The 24864-nt window shown below is 37.9% G+C and overlaps 1 protein-coding gene across 17 annotated transcripts in view; it reads left to right on the top strand.

Moving 5' to 3' along the window:
* The window catches only part of SOX5 (SRY-box transcription factor 5), a 644656-nt gene that overhangs the window by 533115 nt on the left and 86677 nt on the right, over positions 1-24864 (top strand). For 12 of the 17 annotated variants that reach the window (XM_030478980.1, XM_030478979.1, XM_030478981.1 and 9 more), the window contains 2 exons: positions 7803-7926; positions 20065-20150. In XM_030478980.1, the coding sequence (XP_030334840.1) occupies positions 7803-7926; positions 20065-20150 (210 nt within the window). The remainder of the gene's footprint in view (positions 1-7802; positions 7927-20064; positions 20151-24864) is intronic. The other 5 variants (XM_032919799.1, XM_030478975.1, XM_030478973.1 and 2 more) reach the window with 1 other exon arrangement.

The following is a 24864-nucleotide window of genomic DNA, read 5'->3' as shown; positions in this document are numbered from 1 at the left end:
AAGACTTTTAGTCTGGTGAAGTGTGAGCATTGGATATACCAAAGAAGTGACTTTGAAAAAAAAGAGTTCTTCATTAACACACATGCACAAACCCCAGCCAGTTCAGTCTCTTCAAAAAGAATGTGCAAAATCAGAAGGAAATAGTATACAGGTGAGTTCTGGAAGGGTGATATGGACGATGACAAGGGAAGTATACCTATTTTGTCTGATTTTTGATGGTATGTACAAAACCCCCTCTAGTTCATTATAATCTGAATAACTGAACCAATATATAGTAGATCAACTAACTGTAGAAAACAGTACATATGTGCAGCTCAAGAAATTACACTATATGGTGTCTTTTAAAACACATCAGGAGATCTCACACCTGTTTTCTTTTCACTGACAAATGTTTTGCTGAATAGCTTACTGCTAGAGCGTTCAGCACTGGTCCAGACCTCACTGGGAAAAGCATTAACCAAGCATCTGGAAACCGTGCTCCATCATATGCTGTGAGGTAGCATCAGCCATTAATGTAAGTTCATAGATTTTCCAGTTTGAAGGGAGTGACTTTGCAGATTAACTCTTCTATGTGGCAGTTATATTTAGGAGCAAGTTGCTATTAGCCAGCAAAATGCAAATAGAGGACAATTTATGATGTCAAACAACAGTTTTGACAGACACAAGTTTGTGGCAGGTTTCCATTATAGTCCTGGCTTATTCTTCTAGGAAGGGTACTAACATTTAAATAGGGTACCTAGGTGTTTGGAAGCTATGGCATGAGAATCATAGTATTTGTGTGAATATTAAGTAAGGTGAAATAAGTCAGTTTGGCCCAAACACTGGTCAGCGTACCTCAAAAGTCAATTTTGTGTCCTTCTGCTAGCTTTATCCTCTTCATGAAACAAATGGCTCAATCAACGAAACGACGGATCTTTTTCTTCTATAAAAAAGAAAGAACAAAGTATTTTGAGTGTTGCTCTTAGGCTTGGGTTAGAAAAGGTTCTTTTGAGAGCACAGTTCAGTCTTCCACTGTAGCTCTTACCTGAATTACAGTAGCTTGCTTTGAAAGTCCTGGTTTTGCCAGAGGACTCCACACACTGGGGTGTTGTGTAGTCTGGAACAGCCGTTCCTGCATGAGCTCTTAAGCTTTTGACTTAAACCAGCTGCATATTAGAATGAATTCCAGTTTATATTCTTTTTATTTCAGTAAGCCACTTGCTTTCCAGTTAGGCTATTTGTTCAAATGCCTTTGTGGCAAAATTGCCCTGTAGATAACTTACATGCTAAGTGGCACAAGCATGAATGCCTCTTGTTACACATCATCCCAAATGGGAAAAAGTCATCTTACTGCTTTTCCCTCCTCTCTATGCTTTTTCTGTATCATACAAAATATAAGTGGTTTAAAGTTCTTAATTTTAGTTACATAAATGGACAAGTAATACTGTTTTTTTTTTACCTTTGGAAGTACTCGAGAGATATTCCTTAATGCAAAAGGTCTTTTTGGCTTATGTCTTTCCTTCAAAATGCTGCTGAAGTTGTTTGTCTCTCACCAGTGCATTATCTTCTGTAGTATGAAATGGAGAAGGGAAGCCTTTGAAAGCAAGTTATCAACACGGAAACAGGTAGTGTCTGTATTATTTGGCAGTTTAAGGCACTTCTCTGCACTTTAGTTAAAAAAGCTAAGCATGTGTTCATTTGGTAGTACTTTTACAAACTTTATGATGACATGAATTTGAGATCAGTGCTGGTAATCACACCTGGATTCTCTTGCAGGACTGAGCAAAGAAAGATTTCCAGCCTGAAAAGCTGTGCTTTTTTTTTTTGAGTGAAAAATGTTTATGGAATTCCTTGAGATGCATTTCAGTTTCCTTGAAAGTTTTTTGCTTGTGTTTTCCATGAGCCAAGTTGCATATATGCCAACTATTACCTGTTAAGGATTACCGCCGTATTCTATCAAACCAGTATTTTTTTCCAGACTGTCACTCCATAGAGGTCTCCTATGCTAGTGGAATTGTAATGGGGAAGGTAGGGGATGAGGGTGTCTCCCTAAATAGCCTTTTTTATTCTTCTTAAAAGATTGCCTCTATAGAGCATGTTTTTCTATAATTAGTATAACTGTTTACAAACAATGTAAACAGTGAGGTACTACTATTGAGCGAGCTGAAGTGTTCAGACAAGATGAATTTTGGTAAGTACTGCTATGAATTGTATAAGCCTCCAGTGCAGCAAAGGGAAGAATAATATTTGGGGCCTAAATCATCCACTGCAGAAGAATCTTCAGGTAAGGATGAGGAAGAAAAAGCCTTCACAAAACCCTTTGCCAGGATCCCATGTACCAATACATCTGGCAGGGGAGCGAGCTTCTCAGTAGTAAAAGCAAAGTTAGGTCAGAGCATGAGGTGGAATGGGTCTGCTGTCTGTCTTATCAGTGTCCTTCTCTCTGCATCTCTGCTTCTTGGCATCCACCTCCTCTTTTGTGTCTTAAGCACTCACTAAGCACCCCATTAAAAGCTACCTCAAATTCAGGAGGAGAGTGATTCTTGCATTACTGAGATACGCAAGGCTCACTTGCATATAGATTTAGGACACACTTATGTCAATGTAGGGAACTGATGTAGGGAAGAAAATGAGAACAACATTTTCTTATTTTAAACGTCACTGTAAGGGAAAATAGCAGATTGTAGTTATATGAGGACATATATTTTTGTTTCCCTTAAGATAGATGTGGGGGGGTGAGGGAGAGAGAGAGAGATGGCCAACACATATGCTAATTAAAGAACCTGGTCCTCCAGCATAGTGTGTGCCACCATGAGCCAAATGTTTCTGGAGGAAAGGGGACCGATGCAATTAAAGATGTCATTTTTGAAGGACAGATTTATGTTATTGCATGTTAAATGTACATCACATTCTTTCATATGCAGTAGAAGAGATGCTTAACTTATAAACAAGTTGCAGGCAAGAAGATATTCATACAACAGTATGAAGTTAATAGAATCATTCATGTGCATCCACTGTTCTAGGAATGTAAAATCTGAACTTCTTTGAGGCAGCTGAGAATAACTCAAATTAAAATAAAAATTAGCCACACTTCTACATGAAGAAGCCATGTAAGAGATCATTTCAGCAAAGATGCTCATACAGCTCTTGAAGGGCATCTTCTAAAGAGTTCAAGAGTAAAGTACTGCTCAGAGTTTTGTCAGTTTGTAGAGAAGAGAGTGTTGCTTTTAGCAGCCATTCTTATTCACACTGAGTAATTTGTTACTCTGTCACCAGTCTCACTGAAAGGGATAGAATTGCTTCTGAAGAACTAGAGGTGGGTGGAAGAGCAGTATTCGCCCCTCAGTGGAAAGTGTTATATATGGATACCGGGAAATGTATTTAGATACTTACCCTGGAGAGAGGAAAACTTACGTAAAAGTTTATGCTAGTAAACATGTAATGAGCAACTGCAGAAATTAAAAGGGAAAATAAATAAAACTGGTAGCAGCTGCTATGTTAGTGGCTTAGATTTGTTGAAAGTTTGGGTTTATGTTACTTGAGAAATACTATAAGCCTGCTAGATTAAGCGAGAGTCATGTGAACTTTTAATTAAAGACTCTGTCAGGATGCATGGGCATAAAGGGCCAAAATAAGGTCATGTATGTTGTCCTGATTCTGGCAGTTCCTAACTCTGCAACCTTAATGTTTCCTTAAACTATTTTGTCTTTATTTATATAGTGACCCAAAGCTCACGTGGCATTTCACAGAAAATAGAGTAGAACTGTAGCTGTGAAGTGTTTGCAATCTAAATTTATATGTCACAGCAGAAGCTAGTAACAAACAGTAGGGGTAACTGCTAAAAACATACTGCTAGTGCTTAGGTAGCTGTGGAAACCATAGTATGTTCCTAAAAGTAGGTAGGAAACCAGAATTTAGGCGGATGTACTACAATTATAATGAAGCTGGAAATGTTGGGAGTCTAGCTGTGGCTACACTGAATGCGCATCTTTGTGCAGTTGGATTTGTTATGGTTAAGTCATAAAGGACATGCACAGATTTGTGAAGATGCTGGCCCAGGCTTTAACAACTTGACTTGGTTCCAAATTTACTAACAAATTTTCTTTTGATAACGACAAGTCATCTAGGGGCAGATTTTTCAAAGGCACTGAAACAAAGATATAGCAAGGCACTTCCCAAAAGCAAAAATCTTTATGGGCAACTCTGGATGCCTCAGTTTCCCACTTGGACAGTAGATTAGTTGTTTATCATGTACTCGTATTGGTGTTTTATCTTGATAAGTTCTTTAGGGCTGATCTCCTTTATGGATTTTCAGTGGCAAGTATGAAGGGTCCCTGATTTTGGTTTGGGCTCTAGGTGAAATTTGGTTTCAATTTCTTCCATTACAGAAGGTGACTTACTGTCCTCATTATGTATTTGGGAACCTTTACTTTCTTGGACTGTTTGAACTCTTGTGTATCTGCTTCCTTAAAGGGAGTTATTTCTCATAAACTAAATGCCAAGGGATACGGTTTATGTCTTTGATTGAAGCAAAGGCTTCCCTCTTACCCCAAGTTACTTTTCAGAGTCATGTGAATGGAAGTATGAATTCCTTACCTAGTGAATTGATTGTATAGAATATTATGGCTCTCATGACATTCACTTTGTTTCTTTGTTGGTTTACGTATGTCATATGGCTTTTTTATGCATACCATGCTGCTGCAGTTTGTCATACAGTACAAGAATACTTCTGGTTAATCTGATCTGTGGTGCCAGCATTCAAATTAAAAGAAAGATGAAGGAACTGTGTGATCTGTTGACATCGTGGCAATAGTATGTGTAGTGAAAAAACAGGCCCTTGGAAGATTGTATCATCCAGAATAACATCATAAAGTAGGTAAGAAGTTACAAGGTGAAACTATAGCCCATTAATTCCACTGGGAATTTTGTGAGGATTTAAACTACAATTTTCACCTTTAGGAAATTACAACTAAAAAGAGGTAATCATGCAGGGAGACTGGCAAGTGGAGAATCTTGACAGCTATATGCATTTTTTAGATTGTTAAAGATGTGTTTCTTTCTGTGAACACATCTACGTACATTAGCACAACAACTTGAAGGATCTGATAAAGTAGCTCTGAATTGAAGTCCATTATGTTCAAATTAGAAATGCAGTATCAAGAAGTTACTGTCAAGAAAACATTGGAAAGTATGTAAATTATATAACATAAAACATTTGTGAGAGATGTAACTTGCATAGTAATAGATTAAAAAAATAAAGGGAAAAAAAGAGGAAAAAACCCTTCGTGTAAAACTCAGAAGGAGGGCCTGCATTCTGTGCCACTTGAAACAGTTGTAGCCTAGCAATTCTAGGTAATAATAATAAACATAATGAAAGTTAAGATATATAGTAGTTAAATGAGCCATAAAAATGAAGAGTCTGTAATTTGTATCGTATTGTCAGGTAATCGGATTAAAATAAACTAATGTTTGCACTTAATTGTATTTGGGAGAAAATGAAGTGTAGCTGTTTGACTGGTGCTACATATATTCCATCCTGGAATGAAAATCACATTGTTTTGACTGCGTTATTTCTGTATCCATGCAAACCATCCTCATCACTCTATAGTTCTTACTTCCTTAACGCAACTGGGGTTGTGTCATTTGAAATTAGTGGGTATAAGGCCCCTTGGAGAGATAAAGAGGAGCAGCGATTTGAAAAAACGTAATGCAGCAGTCAGAGTTAAGAAGAAAGGGCATTTTCCTGGTAAATGTTTTCCTAAATGGGAATTTTTCAGTGTGGTGTTTTGCTCGTGTATTTGGCAGTCACTTGGAATCAAGTGCAGACTTGTGCTACGTTGTGGGCTTGGCAATGACAATTTGTGTGTGTGTGGTGCTTTAGTTATATTAGCCCTGGAGGCAGAGTTAACACTTGCAGTGGGACAAGAGTATTTGCAGTCATCAGAGAACTTTGCAGTCAGCTTCAATAACATCACTCCATTTTTTTCACTTTTTTTTTTTAACGTTTTTTTTGGCAGCAAAGCTCTTAGTAGAACCATCTGTCTTTCTATTAGTGTTTTTGAGTCCTGTTTTGAAGCTTCTTTGCTTGGCAAAGTCACTTTCATCCTTGGAAACCATTTAAAAAAAAAAGTTCTGTGGCTTTTTGCCGAAGAAGAGTACTATGCAAAAATTCCACACGGCTGTTCATTTTTGTTCTAAAAGAATACAGTTACTTTGTCTTTGTCTTTAAAAAAAAACTCTAAACAAAAAAATCCCAACAAACAAACAAAAAAAACCCCAACCAAACAAAAAACCCCCACAACAAATACATGGAGAAAAAGCAAACATTGGGCAGTTCTAGGGTAACAGAGTGGGGAGAGAGAACAGATCACATTTTTATGTTCTTTTTTCTCCAGCGATTCAATTGAAAGTGTGTATGTCTTCTTGTTAACAGGATCAGAATAGAAAGGAGAATACTGAAGTAACAAAAAGTGGATCAAGTTATTTCAGTGAATGGAACTACATCTACTCTAGCTTCAGTCCCAATCTTAATCTCCCACTGTAAGAATTTACAGCAACAGGGCTGCAGTCAGCATTCACACAGGTGTTGACAGGTCCTGGCATAAGTTAAGAGGTTACCATCCCAAATTTCTTATCACTCTTCTGCTTTGTAACAGTGTTGGGTGAACCAAGACATCTCTTGGATCTTCAGGAGATTAAATTAAAGATGCTGTGGTCTGAGCTGTGGCAGCCAAGGAGCTGGCACACATTCTCTTTTGCCAGTTCTGTTATGCAGGCAACAATAAAGGGAGCAACACCTTCTTACACCTCTGGCAAAAAAAAGGTTGTCTATCAACGCTCTAATTCTGCATGTTCCTTAAGGCTACAGACCACAAACTGAATTTTAGTCTTTGATAACATACCATCTCTGATGCCTCAGCTTTACTGTGCCATTAAAAATCTAGATGACCTCTCTTAAACTGAGTCAGTCTTCCTTCACTGATTGATCTGGTCAGTACAGTGGGGTTTTTTAATTAAAACTATCCATTTAACATTTTAATCTAGCCAACTTTTTGTTTCTCATCTGTGTGAAATACAAAGACGATGTCCATTTCTAGCAATTAAAACGCCGACAGAACTGGGTAAAAGCAATAGTATTAGACATTGTGCCATGGCCAACTTCCAGTTTTGATGACTAATTTCTGCATGTCTTAAGTCCCCTGCAGTATCCACTTACAATATAATATTTTCCATTTCCTGACTTGCATGGTTGTGTACAGTTGCTGTGCAAAGCTGAACAGCTAACACTTCAGACATAGCTGTGTTTTATTTGTGAATAAAGTGTCTCAGCCTTTTTTTTACCATCTCAGAGACTTTTTTCACTTGTACAGATAAGTGCGTGCATATGGGCAGAAAAATAGTACCGACTGTGCTGTACGGTACTTATGCACATATTTGTACTTCTGTGTGTGTGTATCTTTGTATTTGGGCTCAGTCAGGGTGAAAGCTAGTGTCTGAGGCAGAGATACTGTTACACAGTGCAATGAAAGAGAAGAAGAAGCCACCCTGCAGTCAAAGAGAAGTGAGGCATTATGGACTCGCGGGGGGAATCATTAATTGGGATATGCATTAGTGGCATATTTTGATTTATTTTGGGCTAATGTAATTCATATGAAGTGCTTTGGTAATTAGGAAGAGGTTGAAAAGTTGATGCTACTGGAACACCCCCTTATGGAGGAGCATATTCAAACCTAACCTCTCATACCAGAAGTAAGGGAAAGCATGTAAGCAGACATTTTCCCCCAGAAAAAAATTCCATGTTTGATTTTCCCTCTCCTGTTCAGCAGGTCCAGGGTCAGCTGCCTCCATTAATGATTCCCGTATTCCCTCCAGACCAACGAACCCTAGCAGCAGCTGCACAGCAAGGATTCCTTCTTCCTCCTGGTTTCAGCTACAAAGCGGGATGCAGTAAGTCCTGTAGATTTTTTTTTTTAGCTGGAAGTGGGTATAGGGTACAATTTCATGCCCATCTGTATAAAGGTATCACCTCTAGCCCAGTGGACAAAGCCATTAACTTGCACAGATGACTGTAAAATAGAGGATTAGTCATTATCGTATGAGAAAGATTGTCAGAGATGAAGTATGTGTTTCAAAGTAACATCAAAACATTTCACACAACAAGTAGATTTGTGCACCTTCTTTCTGACAGATCTTTTTGACAAGTGAACATGCTCATGACCACACATACATACATACATCAGAAAATAAGCTATTTGAAACTTCCCAATAAATTTCAACACTGTTGTAAGAAAAAACGTGTTTTTTTCCTGAAGCAGCCTGCTTACTATTTGTGAACTGAGGGCCTATTCTCGTCTCTTTCTTCACACAGAACTCACATTAATCTCAACGGGGGTTCTGCACAGAGATCAAAGATAGCATATGCCTTTCAGTTTGATGGACTAACACAAACTATGAGTATATTTATGAGAGCCTAACACTAAAAAATATAGCATCTACTTTTTTAATCTTTGAAAGATTTGTATTGTTTTCTACATTCCCCAGATTTTTTTTTAATATTATTTAAGCCTTCTATAGGATTTCATGTTCCTGTCAACAGGACGATAATAAATACAAGTTAAGGAATAATCAAGGAACTCTATTTCCATGAACAGACTTAGCTAGAGCATGAATTTCATAGTCTTGTTTTCATGCATTTGTGCTTGTATAACTCTTCTGACATGAGTTTTGAACTGAGTTATCTAGGACTTGCTTGTTCTACTGTTCTCTGTCTCTAGGATGGATGTTTAGCTTTATGATGTCCATGTCAGCATATCCATCTATACCGTTGACTAACTCATGAATTCATCAGGTTTTTTGAGGTACTGAGCACTTGCTGCTGCAGCAGTTTCACAAAATTAGAACATTAAAAGATTCCTTTAGTTAAACTGTCTTAGCCCACGATTTTAGATTTCTTTTAGTTTCTGTAACATTGTAGGTACAGTACTTGAATGCAAACTTGAGTTTCTTTGGCCACTGATCCCTTTTCCTAATACTTTACAGACTGGGACCACTACTGAAAATTAGTCTTCAAAACACTTCACATCCCTCAGCAGCTTCAGTGCCAAAGCATAGGCTCATTCAGTTCTTCCAGTGATTTCACACTCAGTCTCCTTCAAATGGGAGTAGTGATTCGCATTACAGAATGTTTAACTGAAAGCCACACTGAATATGAATGCTACCATAACTGTAGGCCTGGAAAAGGTCAGGAAAGCACCCTGTTAGATCTGTCTGGCAAATGAAATTAGTTCCATGTTATTGAAGTCTGGTTTGGATAGAAAGAGTTGAGGTTGTTTTTTTCCCTTCTTTTTACTGCATGTACATTAACTGTGAGACAGTCCTGTAGTTCCTCACATCCATAAAATATATATGACATTGCATGTTTTTGTAACCTTGAAAATGAAAAAGAACAAAGTTGCTGCTGCTCCTGGCAGTAAGGCTTGGAATCAACAGCATGACAAGGTCTAGGACTGAGCAGAAGCCAGTGGAAAAAAGACAGCTCTGTGTTTGGTGATTCCCTGGCATGTTTGACTGAATTTGACTGAGAAGCTGAGGAAAAGTGATAAGTAGTCCAAAGGATTTTTTCTTTTCACTCACAGTTTAGTATAAACAAAAAAGCCTATACGGATTTAGCTGCACCTAGAAAGCTTGTAGCAATGAAAAACATAGCTGCCTTTAAACTATAACATGTTCACATCAAGTAATGTTTTTGACAGGCCATTAAAACATATTTCTCCCACTTTTCTGCTTGCCCTTCTTTGTATCAGTCCGCTTGGCAAAGACGTGGTAGACTGTAAACCAAAGAGCTTTAGATAAAATTTTCTAAAGCACCTGAGTGATTTAGGAGACTAAGTCTTCATTGAAGAGTGACAAAGGCACTAGGATCTAAGTCTCAGGGATATTTAGCAAATGTTGGTATGGTAAACTTTAGTACAGTTATCTATGCTTGCTTGAACTGAGCTAAAGGGGCTACCAGCATAGACTGCGATGGAGAACTAGATCTCTCGTCATTTGTGCTATTGGTCACACCTGATGACTGGCTTACTTGCCACCTTCTGTCTGCATGCCAAGTAGCTGTAGAGAGAACTGTCTTCAGTTGCTCATCACTGTGCCTCTAGCTTTTGACAAGCTGGCCAAGATTCTTGATTATGCACTCCCTAACTTGCTTCTGTCCAGGCTGGGATAGCAAGGATTTTCTGTTAAAATGGCTTGAACTGAACTGGCTCATTTTAATGGAAACATGTTGGGAAGTGATTAAACAAGCAGCTTGGTCACAGTGGTAACTTTTGCAGTGGGCTGTGGTTGGAGATGGTGGCCTCTTCAGCCAGCACAGCTGCAGCTGGAAGGGAATGTATGATCAAGTCGAGAGGTCAGTGAAAAAGAAAAAATGATGAGTACCTAGTTATACTGCTGTTTTTCTTTCATTCAGCTTAGATAATGAAACCGAACTAACTTATTCAATGCTTTCTGGTTCACCTGTCTGTGTTAGAGCAACAGAGGATCAAATGTATGTCCCCTAGTGGTTTCAGAGAGTGTATGTGGTAGGGTTCCTCAGCCAATGCTTCTAGTGGACTAATGACTTACCCAGAGAGAGACTGTGGAAAGGAAGAGTACTGTTTTCTCTACGCTTCCTTTTCTGAGGATTTGACTGAAGATAACACAAAAATAGTCATAACAGTTCATAGCAGGGGTCCATTTAGATTCCTGTCATGGCAGATACCTAAAGAAGAGTAGAAGAACAGGGAAAGAGTATACTGATACTTTATCCCCCTTCACTTTGCCAGGTTCCAGTGGCTGGAGATTCAGGGACCTTCTGTCCCAGTAATGGCATCACTGTGTGAAAGCTATTGTGTCTGTTACTGAAAACAAAGAGGTTTCTCTGTTTGGGTTCCTATCTGATTGGAAACATTCTGTACTCAAAAGAATACAACAATATCAATCTCTAATATGTGCAGACGAAATTATCTACTTACACTTCTCAAAATATTTTGCAAAATCAGGTAAATACAGGGAGGACAGGGGTAAATATTTTCTCCATAGTTAACATGTCAGGTCATGGTCTTTGGCTTCCAATTCAATGAAGTAAATTTCTTTTTCTTTCTTTTTCTCCATAGCAGATCATGCTTGGGAGTGGCTTGTTTTTTCATTTTGTTTTGTTTTTTAAACAGATGGTTTGCATTACATAAGGGACAATTTACACAAGTTGACACTTCCCCTTTTTTCTCTATGGCATATTGTGTGGTGGTAAAGTTGGCAGAGAAAGAGGGAGGAACTTCTATTAGGATTACATTTCTATTTGAGAAAAAGATTCATAATCTATGGTTGATTTTTAACCCCCACACCTAGATATAATTGCATGGTGTGTAAAATATTTAATACTATTATTTGCAACCAGAGTGTATTTTTCATATGAGAAGAGTAAGTTGGCAGTATGTCATGGACTATATTGTCCACAATTAGCAAGAAAAATACTGGTTATCTGCTTACTGGCTACATACCTCATTATCCATTCACTATGTACTATTTGGGATTTAAGTATTTTGATTTTTATGCAAGCCTCTTTATATGTATTTAATTATATATAATATGTAATATTTTTATAGAGGTATAATGCAAATCTCTTTATAAGGAGTTGATGTTTTGGAGTGGGGTGTTAATTAAGTTAATGACCTGTGGCATGAATAGATGTTAGGAGTTAACCCCAATATCCCAAGTATATAAATCGTTTTTAGCAGCAGGTGAGCACCTTCCATTTCAGCTGATGTTGAAACCAACCAGAGCCCAATTATTGCATTTCCCAAACTGTGGCAAAGCTTCTCCCACATTTAGCCTATGCAGATTGGCTCAGGTCATTTAACTCTCCTCCTTTTATTCTCAGCCAGCATTCCTTAATCCTATCATTTGCTACTACTGCTATTACTAGTTCAGCTCCACTTGTGGTACTTGCTAGATAATATACATGACTCCCAGCATTTTAGCAATAGCGAGTGAAATGTCAGCTCTGCTGAGGTCTGAGGAGCTGTTGCTGTTGACTTCACTGAAGTAAGATTTCACACCAGATGATACAGATCTGCTAGGGCCACTCTTAGAAATAATTAGAATTTATTTAGAGCTAATTAATATTTGTGAAGTGCTTTGAAAGTATAAAAACAGTGTAAGTGATAGAAGAGAAGAAATTTTGTATTGTGCCCTTTAAAAACTGCATAGTTCCACCTCAGAGGAGGCTGCTCTTCAGTCGTAGGTAGTGTGATCCTTTTATTAATGCACATATGTACAGATTTGTATGTGGAATATTAAGGCATGATTGTCTCTCCCATTTAAGAGTTAATAAAGGGAATGAAAGATTTGTGAAAGCAAAAAGGGCTGTTTCTGGGGGCCTATTTACAGAAAAGGCAGAAGGAGTTAGGCTGAGAACAGCGGTATTCTTCTACAAATGTATGTAGCAGAATGCACCAGCACAAAATGCTTCCCCATACTGCTTCTGTTCTACATTTGTAGCACTGTTTACAGTTAGTTTTCCATTAAAAGATGGAGAATAGCACAAGCTTCATAAAGAAGATGGGTTCTCCCCAATTAACGGTGCTAAGATTCATTTTGGAAACTGCATTCAATCTCTTCTTTAAGCATTTAATGATCATGTTAAAAAGGAAATGAAATGTTGATTAGCCACTTTACAGTGGTGTGATGTGTTGGTCCTGAGATTTTTCAATATGATTGAAGTTGTTGAATTGGGTGACATGGTTTAGTGTGTGGTGTCCCTTCCCATGGCAGGGGGGTTGGAACTAGATGATCTTAAGGTCCTTTTCAACCCTAACTATTCTATGATTCTGTGAAGAACAACATACTTTGTTTTCGAAACAGAGGTGTGCAAGAGATTGAATTTGTTTACTTTTCTCAGGAAACAATAGTTAACAAGTTTCTGGAAGTGGGATTTAGCCCAAATATATTTTCCAGGTTATTCGCAAATTCTCAGGAAAGCTTCTAGGTAGTCTTTTATTTGCTGATACCTATGTTATTTTTCGTGGATATATGCCAAAATTTGGAAACAAGAATTGCTTTTCTTTGCCCATTCCTCCTCTCCCTTGTGGATAATTTGTAGTAACAAATGATATTGTGTTCCTAGTCAGATGTCATCAACACAAGGTTTTCTGAAAGCACTTTAATCGTTATTTCAACCATATCCTATTAGGGGGGGGAAATCTGAAAATACAATAGGTACATTGTATATGTCTTACATATCAACTCATTACTGCTGGAAGTGTTTTAAATAAAATAATGCACACAGAGTTATTGATGAAATATCTAATTACCTTTTAAAATCTGCAAAAATGTGTGAGATGAACAAGCCAAGCCTTGTAAAATTAAAATATGCTGAACTTACTGTTCATCTATATTCTGAACAATAATTCTGATGTCTGATAAAAACGAAACTCTCAGTTAATTGGTTCCTCATACAGTACAATAAAATTAATGTTTAGGAGTTAAATACCATAAACTTCCTCAGGGAAATTTGCTGATATATCTCTGTTTTTCAGTCAGTCACATGTTTCGTTGTTTAATGGAGTATCATGCGGACTGTCTTATAATTTTTCTTGTGCTTGGTGTCCATGTGTCTGGCTTCTAAAGAAACCGAGAGCTAATCTCTGATTTAACTGTGTCAGCTATATCAGCTGACATACAGGTCATTGACAATCACCAAATCACAAGAAAAAAATATTGACATTGCTATGCTTTTATCAGAATGACAAAAATAGGAACCATGTGTTGTGAGGACCACATAATGTAGCTTCTTTATAAAGATGCTAGTCATCTTTCAGGGCTACTGTTTATGCCTTGATAAAGAATGAGCATATGACTAAACCCTCATGTTCCCCCCAGGATAAGAAAAGAGTAATAGCATTGTGGATAGAAACAGCAAGAAGGAGGAATTTTTGGTAACAACTTTGGCTTTTAGCATACTTGAGAATGTCACTTCTGTAATGCTGCAAATGCAACGGAAGGCATCAAGACTGCAGAAAATTACAACAAAACCAAAGACTGTTTTTAGCTGAAAGAATCTCATAGCCCCTGATCTATGTGTGACTTCTCACAATAACGCTAATAAAACCAAAATAGATAAGCAAAATAATGGGGTCTTGTGAAAACAGGCTGATCATTTCAGTTCAGTTTCTAGGCTATAAAAGATGTCTAGTGTTATGGCACTATTATCCACAGTTGGGCAACTAAATAAAAGTCCCAGTTTTTAAATTCATGAGCAGGTACAAACCTCTCTGGAAATACATTGTCTTTCCTTGGTACTCAGAGCTTTTGAATAACTGTCATTTATTAAGATGATCTTAAGATCCTTTAGATGATCTTAAGGTCATCCTTTCCAACCCTGGCTATTCTATGATTCTATGATTCAGCAGATGTGTATATGGGAGTGCGTATATCTATCTATCTATCCATCTGTCTATAAAAGGCACCCTGGAAATAATACGATTATTCTGGTTGGAAGGAATGTCAGAAGGTCTGTAGTCCAACCTCTTCCTCCGAGCAGGACTCGTTACTCAGGGCTTTATTCAGTCAGGGCTTGAAAACCTCTAAGGGCAAAGACTGTGCAACCCTCTTTCAATGTCTAGATGTCCACATGGCGAAAATCTGATACTGTCCTGATTCACTTCATGTCCATTGGCTTTTGTCCTCCAACTTAACACTGAGCAGCCTGGCCCTGTCTTGCTCACCTCCTTATAGGAATTGGAAGGTTGCTTTTAGGTCCCTCCAAAGCCATCTCTTCTGTAGACTGAATTGTTTCTCTAAAATACTAAGTAGACTAATCCCTTGTAGGTCAATGCTGTCCGGAACTATCCTCAAAGATAATCGGGGAACCAGTTTGGATTTAGTTTTGGAAGCTAGTGGTGGTTATCTTTTTTGTACTCTCATTTATCTAAATCCCTAAAGCCTAGAGCCAGATGTCAGGAAACACTGCTCATGTCTTTCACAGCCTCCCGTTACTCTTATTACATATCCACCATCACACCAAAAAAAATGAAAGGGAAGTGGTAATGAGGATGAGAATGAATGAGTGAAGAGATGCAGTGGCTTACCTGTCAGCCATCAGCTGTGATTATTCATTTTAAATACACTTAAGTGATAAATTGAGTGTAAAATTATTGTGGCTTTTTCTAGAGCTTGTCAAAAATGGGGGGAAGATAATGTAGAATTCCTTTTCATTCAGCAGAATCTACTGTAAGGAAATGTTTATTCTGGTATTTTTCATGGAATTTAGTTTAGCATACTGGTTTTAGAAATTATAAATTAAGAATTTGTTTCCTACTCTTTATATTCTGTACACTGTTTTCTTTTTTTCTTCTCCTTTCATGACCTCCAACTTTTTTCGTTTGCTGTCCTTGAAAGACAGGTATGAGGATAACAATAAGTTTAAAAAAAACCATGGGAAATAAACCCCTTACTTTGCCTCTTCTGGTATCTTTTTGTTTAAAAGAAGAAAATTTCAGGAAAAATATCAGAGTGTTCTATTGTTTCATATAATCAGGTTCATCTCAAAATTCCTGTCAAAACATTATAATTTAACATTAGCATGTAACTTGATTTATATAGCAAGTAAGACAATTGTGCCTGCTCTGAAGAGCTTGCAACCTGTCAGGAGACAAGACAAGACACTAGGGGGGATTACACCATGAAGGAAAATAAATGAGATGAGTGACAGAAAAAGGAATGCAAAAAACATCTTATGAGTTTAGATGAATGTTGTAACACACATAATGTTAGCTCTTATGCTTTCTTTTTTTAAAAGAAGTCTTAATGTTTTTTAAGTTACTGAACTCCTTTGATAAAATTTTGCAAAACATATAAATGGTTTAAGAGCCACTGTTGTATTTCCACAAGCATACAATCATTTAATATACAAGAGCTTGGTAGCTAGTCAGTTGAAAATCAGGTTCCTAAACACAGGGTTGTTATTTTGTGTTTTGGGACAGGATGTCCACTTGGCGCTGTACCATGACTTACTTTTGCAGAAAAGTGTTTTCAGTGGAGGCTGATAGGGAGAGTTCATAGAAAGAGTGGTTTAAAAGTGAACGTACTTCATGAAAAATCCTCTTGTAAGCAAGATCTTGGAAGATTATTTTGGGCAAAGATGAAGGTGTGATTTGAAATTGAAAGAAGTTGCAGCGCATAAATTATCAAGAGGTTTGGGGTATGTTTGTGGAAGACGGACCAAAAGAAGGGTAGAGAAATAAAGAATTGGCATTTTTTATTGAATTGGCACATTGAGGGCTCAGCCTTCCCTTCTTGCTTTCCTGAGTCACTGATGTTCTCCTTTGCTCACACCATGCACTGACACCTCTAATACACCCCATCAGCTCCCCCAGGCTGACATGTCCCTTTCACTTCTTTAGGTGCTGTAGCACCAGTACACACGTCCTTCTATAGTCAGTCTTAAGTACTTCTGTTCTTCAGACTGATGACACCAAGTCTCTGGGAATAATTATATTTTAGAGAAGAATGTGTCAGCTAAGGAAATAATTTTTACCTTGTCCTCACAATAGAAATCCCAACCTTTGACCTGCTCCAGATTTTACTATATAGTGTGCTAAAGAAAAGCAACAACAACAAAACTTCTCTCTGATGCTTTGTTTGTAAGAAAAGCCCAGACATAACCAGAGACAGTTTGGAACATGAAAGGACTGCACAAAATGTTTCTTTTTGTAGCTGAAGAATGCAGGGAGCTACAATCCTGTCTGTGTGCATTAGTAGATTGATAGTGAATTCTGTAAATTGAAATGTAATATAGTTGTTTGAGAATATATTCGTGTTTTCAGCAGTGCAAACTTTTAATGGCTTGGGAAATATCTATTTCTAATAACTCTATATCTTCCCTTACATTCCTGAGATGTTCCTAGAGCTTGGGAAAAAAATGTAGCAACTTTTTATGTCTAAAAATAAGGTATTTACTGAAGAAGTAATGAAATAATTAAGACCTGCATTTCCTAGACTTCAGAACTAGCTAAAACTGCTCAGGCAAAATCTTCAGTCTGATACAGGAATAAATTGGAGGACAGTAGAAAAATGTTACGTGTTCTAGAGTTAACAGCAAAGAATGAGCAGGTACATATTTATCAGAGGAGACTTCTGGCCTTTCTTAGTATTTTCAGGGGTGGCAGTTGCACCTGCACCATGTGATGTGAGTATATAAGTGCTTGGCCTCCTCACCGATACAGGGCCTAGATCCTTCTCCAGGAAGGTCACTACCCAAGGAGTTGTCTGTGGGTTGTAATCTTGGCTCTTCCACTGGCCTGTTGAGTGACCTAGGGCATGGCATGGAGTTTGAGTGTATTCCTTGCTTTTTTGTGTTTTGTCTGCTGTGGACAGTAAGCACCTCCAGACAGAGGTGATCTTTAGTTAGACATTTGTTCCAGGGCAAACACAGTGGACTGCTAACCCTAATGGTGTCTCTGCTTGTTGTTGTACCTTCCTCTAACTTTTTCGCTGCTGCCTTGTCTGTACCGTGGGAGTAGTAATGTGGATGTACTGTCGATGAGTAGCCCTTGTGAAAGAGTAGCAGCACAGGCAGGGTGTACTTTTCTTCATAAAAAGAATTGATAAACCCCTACGATAAGCACAAGATAACAGAGGGTATTACCAAAGCATAACAATGCAAAGATTCATGATGGGTTACAGATGCCTTTCAGTTTTGTTTGTTGGTTTTGTTTGTTAAAAATATGTTGGAGCACTGGAAAAATGTAAAACACTTTAAAGAATGAGCTAACAAAAAAACCAACCCAGTAGATAGGAGAGCCTAGCTCTGCACAGCTAGAATCTGGTTTTAGGATGAAATGGAGTTTTTTCCTTAGAATTAAAAAAAACATTAACATGTATTGATGTAGTAGTTGCTTTCTAGTATGGTCTCCTAAACAGCTCCAGAGGCATTACCTAACACCACCAAAGCCAGTGGTTGTGACCATGCACATGGCCATGGGATAGGCATGTGGCCATGGGGACTTCAGCTTGTTCTTCTCTCACAAGCATCTCCTTGATATATCTACCAAAACAATCATACAGGATGGGAATTACCACAACACATGAGAGTATGAGAATCTGTCTGGCTGTTTAGGAAGTTGAGAATAGTGGGTTTTATGAATTAGCATGAGATTGTGGGAAGATGGGCTGGGATTCATACATGTGTGTGGAGAGAAAAGGAATGTAGGACAGTGCGTAGAAGTTCTTCTTTCAATATCTTTGTTTTAATACAGGTAATTCATAACTAAAAACTTTAATGGGCTGTAAAATCAACATTGTAGTGAAAAACTTCCTTTTAGTGAAACCCTGTTCTTTTGTTTGCATTTTAGAAATTATTAATTTCATGGCTGGTTCTTGAACAAAATGTCTTCTTCTAAATAGGAGTCTTTCAGAATGATACTGGGATTAGTCTTTGAGCTGCTAGTGGCACGGAAGGAGTTAAATACCATTGACCCTGAGTCTTTGAACCACTGTCTCTTTCTTCTCTGTGCCTTCACATGTTTAAAGCCCACTGCTTGGGTCTCAAGATAACTCTCCAAAAATTTTTAGTTCAGTCGATGATATGAAATAGAAAAAGTGGATGCCTCAGTTAAAGCAAAGTAAAATTGGAAAATGTGGAACAATCACATCCTTTAGGGGTAAAAAACAAACAACCCAGGCAAATCAGGAAATCTCTTGCCCATTGACAAGAAATAAATAAATAGCGAAGGTATAGCCTGGTGCTGGTGCAAAGAATGGGGAATGTCTGGGTAGACCTTTGGGTTCCCGTTGCTTGGCTGGCTGGCCTTGAAAGACTGTAAGACTTCAGTCAGCAAAGCATTTTTTAAGATGTTCTCAAATATAAGCAGGCACATTTGTTGAAGTTAAATATCTGTTAAGATGCTTTGCCAGCCCAGGTTTTTTCTGGCCATAACATTTCTAGAAGTTACAGTACTTAACAGGAGATCAAAATTCTTGAATGAAAAGATCTCTGTAAACAAGGTTGCATTATAAATGGGAAAAATAAACATTAGCAGGTTTCCTGAACATGTATACACCAACATAGCTTATTTCTAACATTTCAAAACATGAAATTTCTTTGCTTTTTGTTTCCTGTAACTTAGGCTTGATAGCATTAGAGATTTAAATTCAATAGTAACTAATTGTAATTGTACAGAACAGCCTGCATTGCCTTCTTAATTTGTCTTTTTATCCCCAAAAAAAAGCACAATAAAGGAGGAAAACTTCCAATCCACCTCTCTAATGAAATGTACAGGAACATTAAGGTAGATTTTTTTTTTTTGCCTGCAACTTTTCCTTAAACCTTTACCGGGTCTCTTTATCTCGTTCAGCACAATGCAGTTCTTACTAGAACTGAAGTAGTTTTCCCTCAGAAGCAAAATTGAATCACAAGTTATGAAGTGAAGTTGGCGCAGGGATTTCGGAGGCTTGTATCTGATTTACTTAGCTTCACATGCTTTTTGCTGTTGTAGGATCAAACCCTGAAACTAAAGCAAGACTTTTTTTTCTCACCTAAAGGAAAACACAGTAGTCAGGGGAGTGCCATTTCTGATCTGTGTGAGGCTCAGTTTACTAACAGTGAGCAGAGTTTGGTTAACTTCATATTCTGGACAAGCTTGTAAATTTGTCCCCTTCTAATGCTGTGATCTTATCAAGGTTGTACTGTTTTCCTTTTTCCTTTTCTTCTCCTCCACCCCCATCCTCTTTCTTTCCTTTTTTTCTTTTCTTTTTTTTTTTTTTTTTTGAGTGCGGCCTTCTGATCAATGTGCACTTTTTTTTTCCATTTCCCTAAATACATCATGAAAAAGGATGAGGTTTCCGCCTTAATTGCTTGTGCCTTTTATTCACATTCCTCTCTCAGCCAGAATTGTGAAAAGAGTGTTAGTAAAAGGCTGCACAATAGAGCTTTTCATTAGGCCTCAACAAGGCACACAAAAGAAGGCTTTTGGAAAGAGTGAATGCAGGACTTTAATTTGCAGGTGGAGAGTAGATAAAAGGTGCTGACGCCTCTATTATTCTCTTACTTAGGTGACCCTTACCCCGTTCAGCTGATCCCAACTACCATGGCAGCTGCTGCCGCAGCAACACCAGGCTTAGGCCCACTCCAACTGCAGGTAAGTCCAAAAACAATGCAGAAGAGGCAAAGGTTAAGTAAATATGAAAACCAGTTTTCTCTTCCATTTGAACACAATACAATTAACAGGGGGGCTTCTGTCTGTTCTCTTCGCTTACAGTTTGCATCTGAAGCAAACCAATCATCAAATCATACACATTTTCTTTTCACCTTGCAGGAACTTTTTGTTACATTTTTGTGTCTTTATTGTCAATTTTACTTTAAATTTCCTCAGAGCAGTGTGTTTGCTTGTCTTTCCCATTATCTGCCTCTGAATCAGGCTGTAAAGGCTGGCTAGGTGTAAACCAGCAAAAGGATACATATTGTCAGGCAGAAAAGCTCTGTCCTGACAAGCACTTTTAAATTACTTAAAAATCCTTAATGCGATTATGTCCTTTTAGGCTGTAAGCTCTTCAGAGCAATGACTGCCCCCTCCTACAGTGTTTTATGGTACCCGGCACATCTTAGGCACTGCTGTAGTGCAGATAATTAGCGATTATACTAATTTAACATAGGCAATTAGAAAACAGGTGGAAAGATAATAAAGATTTTTTTTTGAGCTATGTTAAAAAGTGTTGGCCTGATTGCCAGATGTATCTGATTCAAAGCTCCCAATATCACTCTTCGTTTTGGAGGTATTATGGTGTCCATGGGTCTTAATGATAGAGTTGTAAGTGTTCCTCAGGTACTCCTGATCAGCCTCACAACCCTTGTCGAGTCATTGGAATTAAGCAAATGTGATATTCATCTCCACAGTTTGAATTTTTATTACCTGCCATATATGCTTTGCGGTTAGGATAAAGCTGGCTAAAATTTGGGACTAAAAGGAAATCAAGATCCAAATCATCTCTGGTTCTGTGAAACTTGGATTGACACTCTTTTGTAGAAACAAACAAAAAAATCCCATACTCTCCATTGCTAATTCGTCTCCCTGCTCATTAATATTTGCCAAGTCACATGGAACAGCAGACCTTTATACCTGCTTAGAAAAGCTCAGCATTTATAAACAGTATGTGTAAAGTGCATTTTGAAACTCAGTTTGGCCAGCATCAGTATGAGGTAGACTCTGCAACATCAGATATTTCAGTTGTTTGGCCAGCATACGAGAGCGTGGGACATAGTTCTGGGAAGAGTTTTCTAATTTTTTTATTTTAACACAGCCAGCGGAAGTTAGCTGAGTTTCACAGAAATAGCTGCCAGTGTGTAAGCTGACACATTCCATGCACCACAGAGGTTAATACATTCATTCCTATTGTGCCTTTGTATGAAAAGCTACACTGTCTGTGTGTTAGTTTCTGATTCTTTGAGTTACAAATACTGTAGGCGGATAAGAATCATGGGAGCCATAAAAGTCATCCCTCTGAAATGAATTTTGAGGAGTAACATTGGTATTGATAAAATGCTTATAATAGCCAAGCACACATGAACACACATATGGAAGAAGGAGAGGAAAATAAAAAAATGGAGCTAGCTAGCAATGAGTAAATAGAGGTCTGAGCCTAATTCTCCTTGTTTTTATGGTCATTCAAGCTAGTCCTAAAATAATGCAACAGTGCTCCAGTAAGATGGAAGGATGGTTTACTTTCATTTCAGTACCAGTGTTGGGCTGTATCTCTGCATGTGGTGGGCTGAAGCATTCTGATTAAAATAGGCTTTATCTCAATGACAGTTTCCTTATATAAAGGTGTGCTTTGTGCAAATGTGACTGACTTCATAAATATCTTAAGATGAGCTTAGGTTGTGGAAAATTTGAAAACCTCAAAGGCCTCTTGTTTCTGTATGAAGTAGAACATTAAAAAGGAAGTATTGACTAAATTCACGTATGTTGTTTTGCTACATGTTATTTAGTCTGGAGTTAAAGAGAGTGTTTGGCAGCCAGTCAGTGGGAGATGTTCCAATTACAAACTGTAAACTCCTTCAAATCTTTCAGACTTGATCTTCAAGGGTATGTATATGCTGGAAAAAATTGAAAGTTGAAAGAGTCAGGCTAGATGTCTTTTGAGAAAGGTTTTATGATATAGTACTCAGAATAGACTCTCACCCATGCTCCCATGAGTGGAGCTTAATCTAGCATAGCTGTCAGCCTAGAAGAATTGTGCTTTTCAAACTCCGTTTAGCTCCAAATCAAGTTTAGCTCAGTGATGACTGTTTCTTTGGTTATGAAGAAACATTCATGATGATTGTTGTGAAGAACTGGTCCAAAACCACCTTTAAATGGCATGAGTGAATGTGCAGCCATTTCAGTCACCTTCAGGGAGGAACTCTACTTCCTTCAGACATTCCCCTAAGTTACATATAAACATGGAGTTCCCTACAGACCGTCTGTCATCTGGTCATCAGGCAGTAGAAGGTCAGAAAAGTACAATGTTCCTTCTTTTCTTCTCCTTCTGTCCTCCCTATCACTCATCTTTCAGGCTTTGTATACTAAAAGCAATAGTTTTCAGGGGAGATCAAAGAACCTGACACAATGCTCAGTTTGTTGCTCCCAGCAGAATTTGGTACACAACGTTATCTTAGTGAAGACAAAGCCAAGGACTTGTTTATTTGTATAGTGATAAACATGTCTTTGTTATTTCATTAAAGAATTTTAAGTCGCAGCTTGGCTTTTTACTGAGATCAACAGGAAGTACTTTTTTAGACCTGGTTGTCAAAACTGATTTTTTGTTTTGCAGATGAAATGCACACTGTATTTATAGAGGAACAACTAACACCTGATTGTTTTTCCTGTGGCAAACATACTCTTTGTCAGTGAAAATGTAATCTATCATTTTGAAATCCACTGTAATATCAGCCGACAGGTTCATAATCTGAGGCCCTCAGTTTCTCTCCCTGCCTTAGAGTCCCCACTGGGGTATACAGATTCTGTCATCTGATATCTGCCACAATTATCCATACGTAATTGCCTTTATTTCCAGTATCTGCAGAGAGACTAAGGACTCAATAAGAATGGATACTAAACCTGACATTGTTAGATGTCACAAAAGGAGTAGATGGACGGGGCCATGTTGGAGAAGCTGGAACTAACAAGATGCATGCTTGACCCTGTCCTCTGATACATATTCACCATTCTGCATATTCAGTCATACCCACATTTAATGACATAAATGCCAATTAGAAAAAAAAGGGGTTTAGCTTTCCTCTGTTAATGAGAAGATTCAGTCCCAAACACTGTGTGAAGCATTGTTTTAAAATACACTCTCATTGCAGTAAAATCCCTGTTGGTTAGCACAAGAGTTTCTTAAGTTGGTTTTCACCCCTGTAAATTTCATATGGTCTTGTTCTTAAATAGTAATGCAACGTGGTGATTCTGTTTCAAGTGAATGAGAACAAAACTGAACATAGCCTTGCCACTGTGTTTTTGAATAAGGCTAATGAACTGAAAGTACTGCTACATGCCTTACATAGAATGGTTAGAGTTGGAAGCGACCTTAAAGATCATCTAGTTCCAACTTCCCTGCCACAAGCAGGGACAACTTTCAGTAGACCAGGTTGCTCAAAGCCTCGTCCAGCCTGGCCTTAAACACTTCCAGAGGATGAAGCTGATGTTTGGGGTTTTTTTTATCAGCAGATAAGGGAATTATACTCCTCCATCTTGAAGATCAACATTCAAAGCTGTAAGCATAGATATCATGTAACAAGTTTTACATGAAATAAAACTCAAGTGATTATTCTAATACTGGTCATCTTGGGCATACCTAGTATGAAACAGATGGTTCGAGAAGTCTGAGCAAATTCATTATAAAATGATATCTTGTGATTTCTTTTCTGAGAAAAAAGAATAGCAGAGTGCTTTCTGAGCATTAGGAAACAAAGAATTTGATCACCTGATCTGAGAGAAATCTGCACCATTGGGAGTGCAAATGGTTCAGATTTCCCAGATTTCCCAGGTTTGATAACCAGCTAGTGACAATGACTGATTAACTGGCAGTAATACAAATGCTGTATATACCCATAACTGTATTGAAAGATGATGCTGGATGTATAATGACAGCTTCCTGTATAGTGTTACTATATGGACATTTTGTGTCCTGTCAAAACAGTATAGCAATCTGATGTAATACAGATATCCTGCAAACATCTGCTCTTGGAAGAACACCCCAAAAAGTTTTGAGTGCCCACATTCAAACTTTCTTCCCTCCTCATCTTAGCATGAAACAGGACATTATGATTATTGGTGGTTATGTTCAGCATTATGACCAAACTTGTCACTATATGGATCAGGAGAACCTCGTGTCAGCATACGAGTGTGAAAGCATTTTAACTGGGTCTTAGTTCTGAAGACCAGACATTTGAAGAATCCTGGTTGATTCTCTGTGGCTATTTGTATCGAGATGAGGAGCAGATTTAGACCTCAAACGTATTGGGAAAAATAATTTGTCCAAGTTTTTTAGTCTGCACTTTCTTTGTTAAGTACTTGGGTCAATTTTATTTTTTCTTACTACTTTCAGTGGTGTGGTAAATGCATACCAAGGACTGAATTTCAGTGGAATTCAGCACACATAGTCTGGACCACATTTTTAGAAGTATTTGGGCCACATGCAGGCACTGACATAAGTGTCTAGATTTTGAGAAAAGTTAAACCCATTTGGAGTTTAAGTGCTTCTGAAATTGTCATCTTGCTATTATTTAGGTGTCTGACTCATTACAAATTTTCCTTTGGAAAACCTTGCTTCTAGATGTCGTGTAATCATCTGTAGTCTCCATGTTTGTTTTAC

This window comes from Strigops habroptila, chromosome 3 (assembly GCF_004027225.2).
Source record: "Strigops habroptila isolate Jane chromosome 3, bStrHab1.2.pri, whole genome shotgun sequence".
NCBI lineage: Eukaryota > Metazoa > Chordata > Aves > Psittaciformes > Psittacidae > Strigops > Strigops habroptila.
Note: the sequence above shows the minus strand (reverse complement) of the source record. Positions and strands in the feature narration are given on the sequence as shown.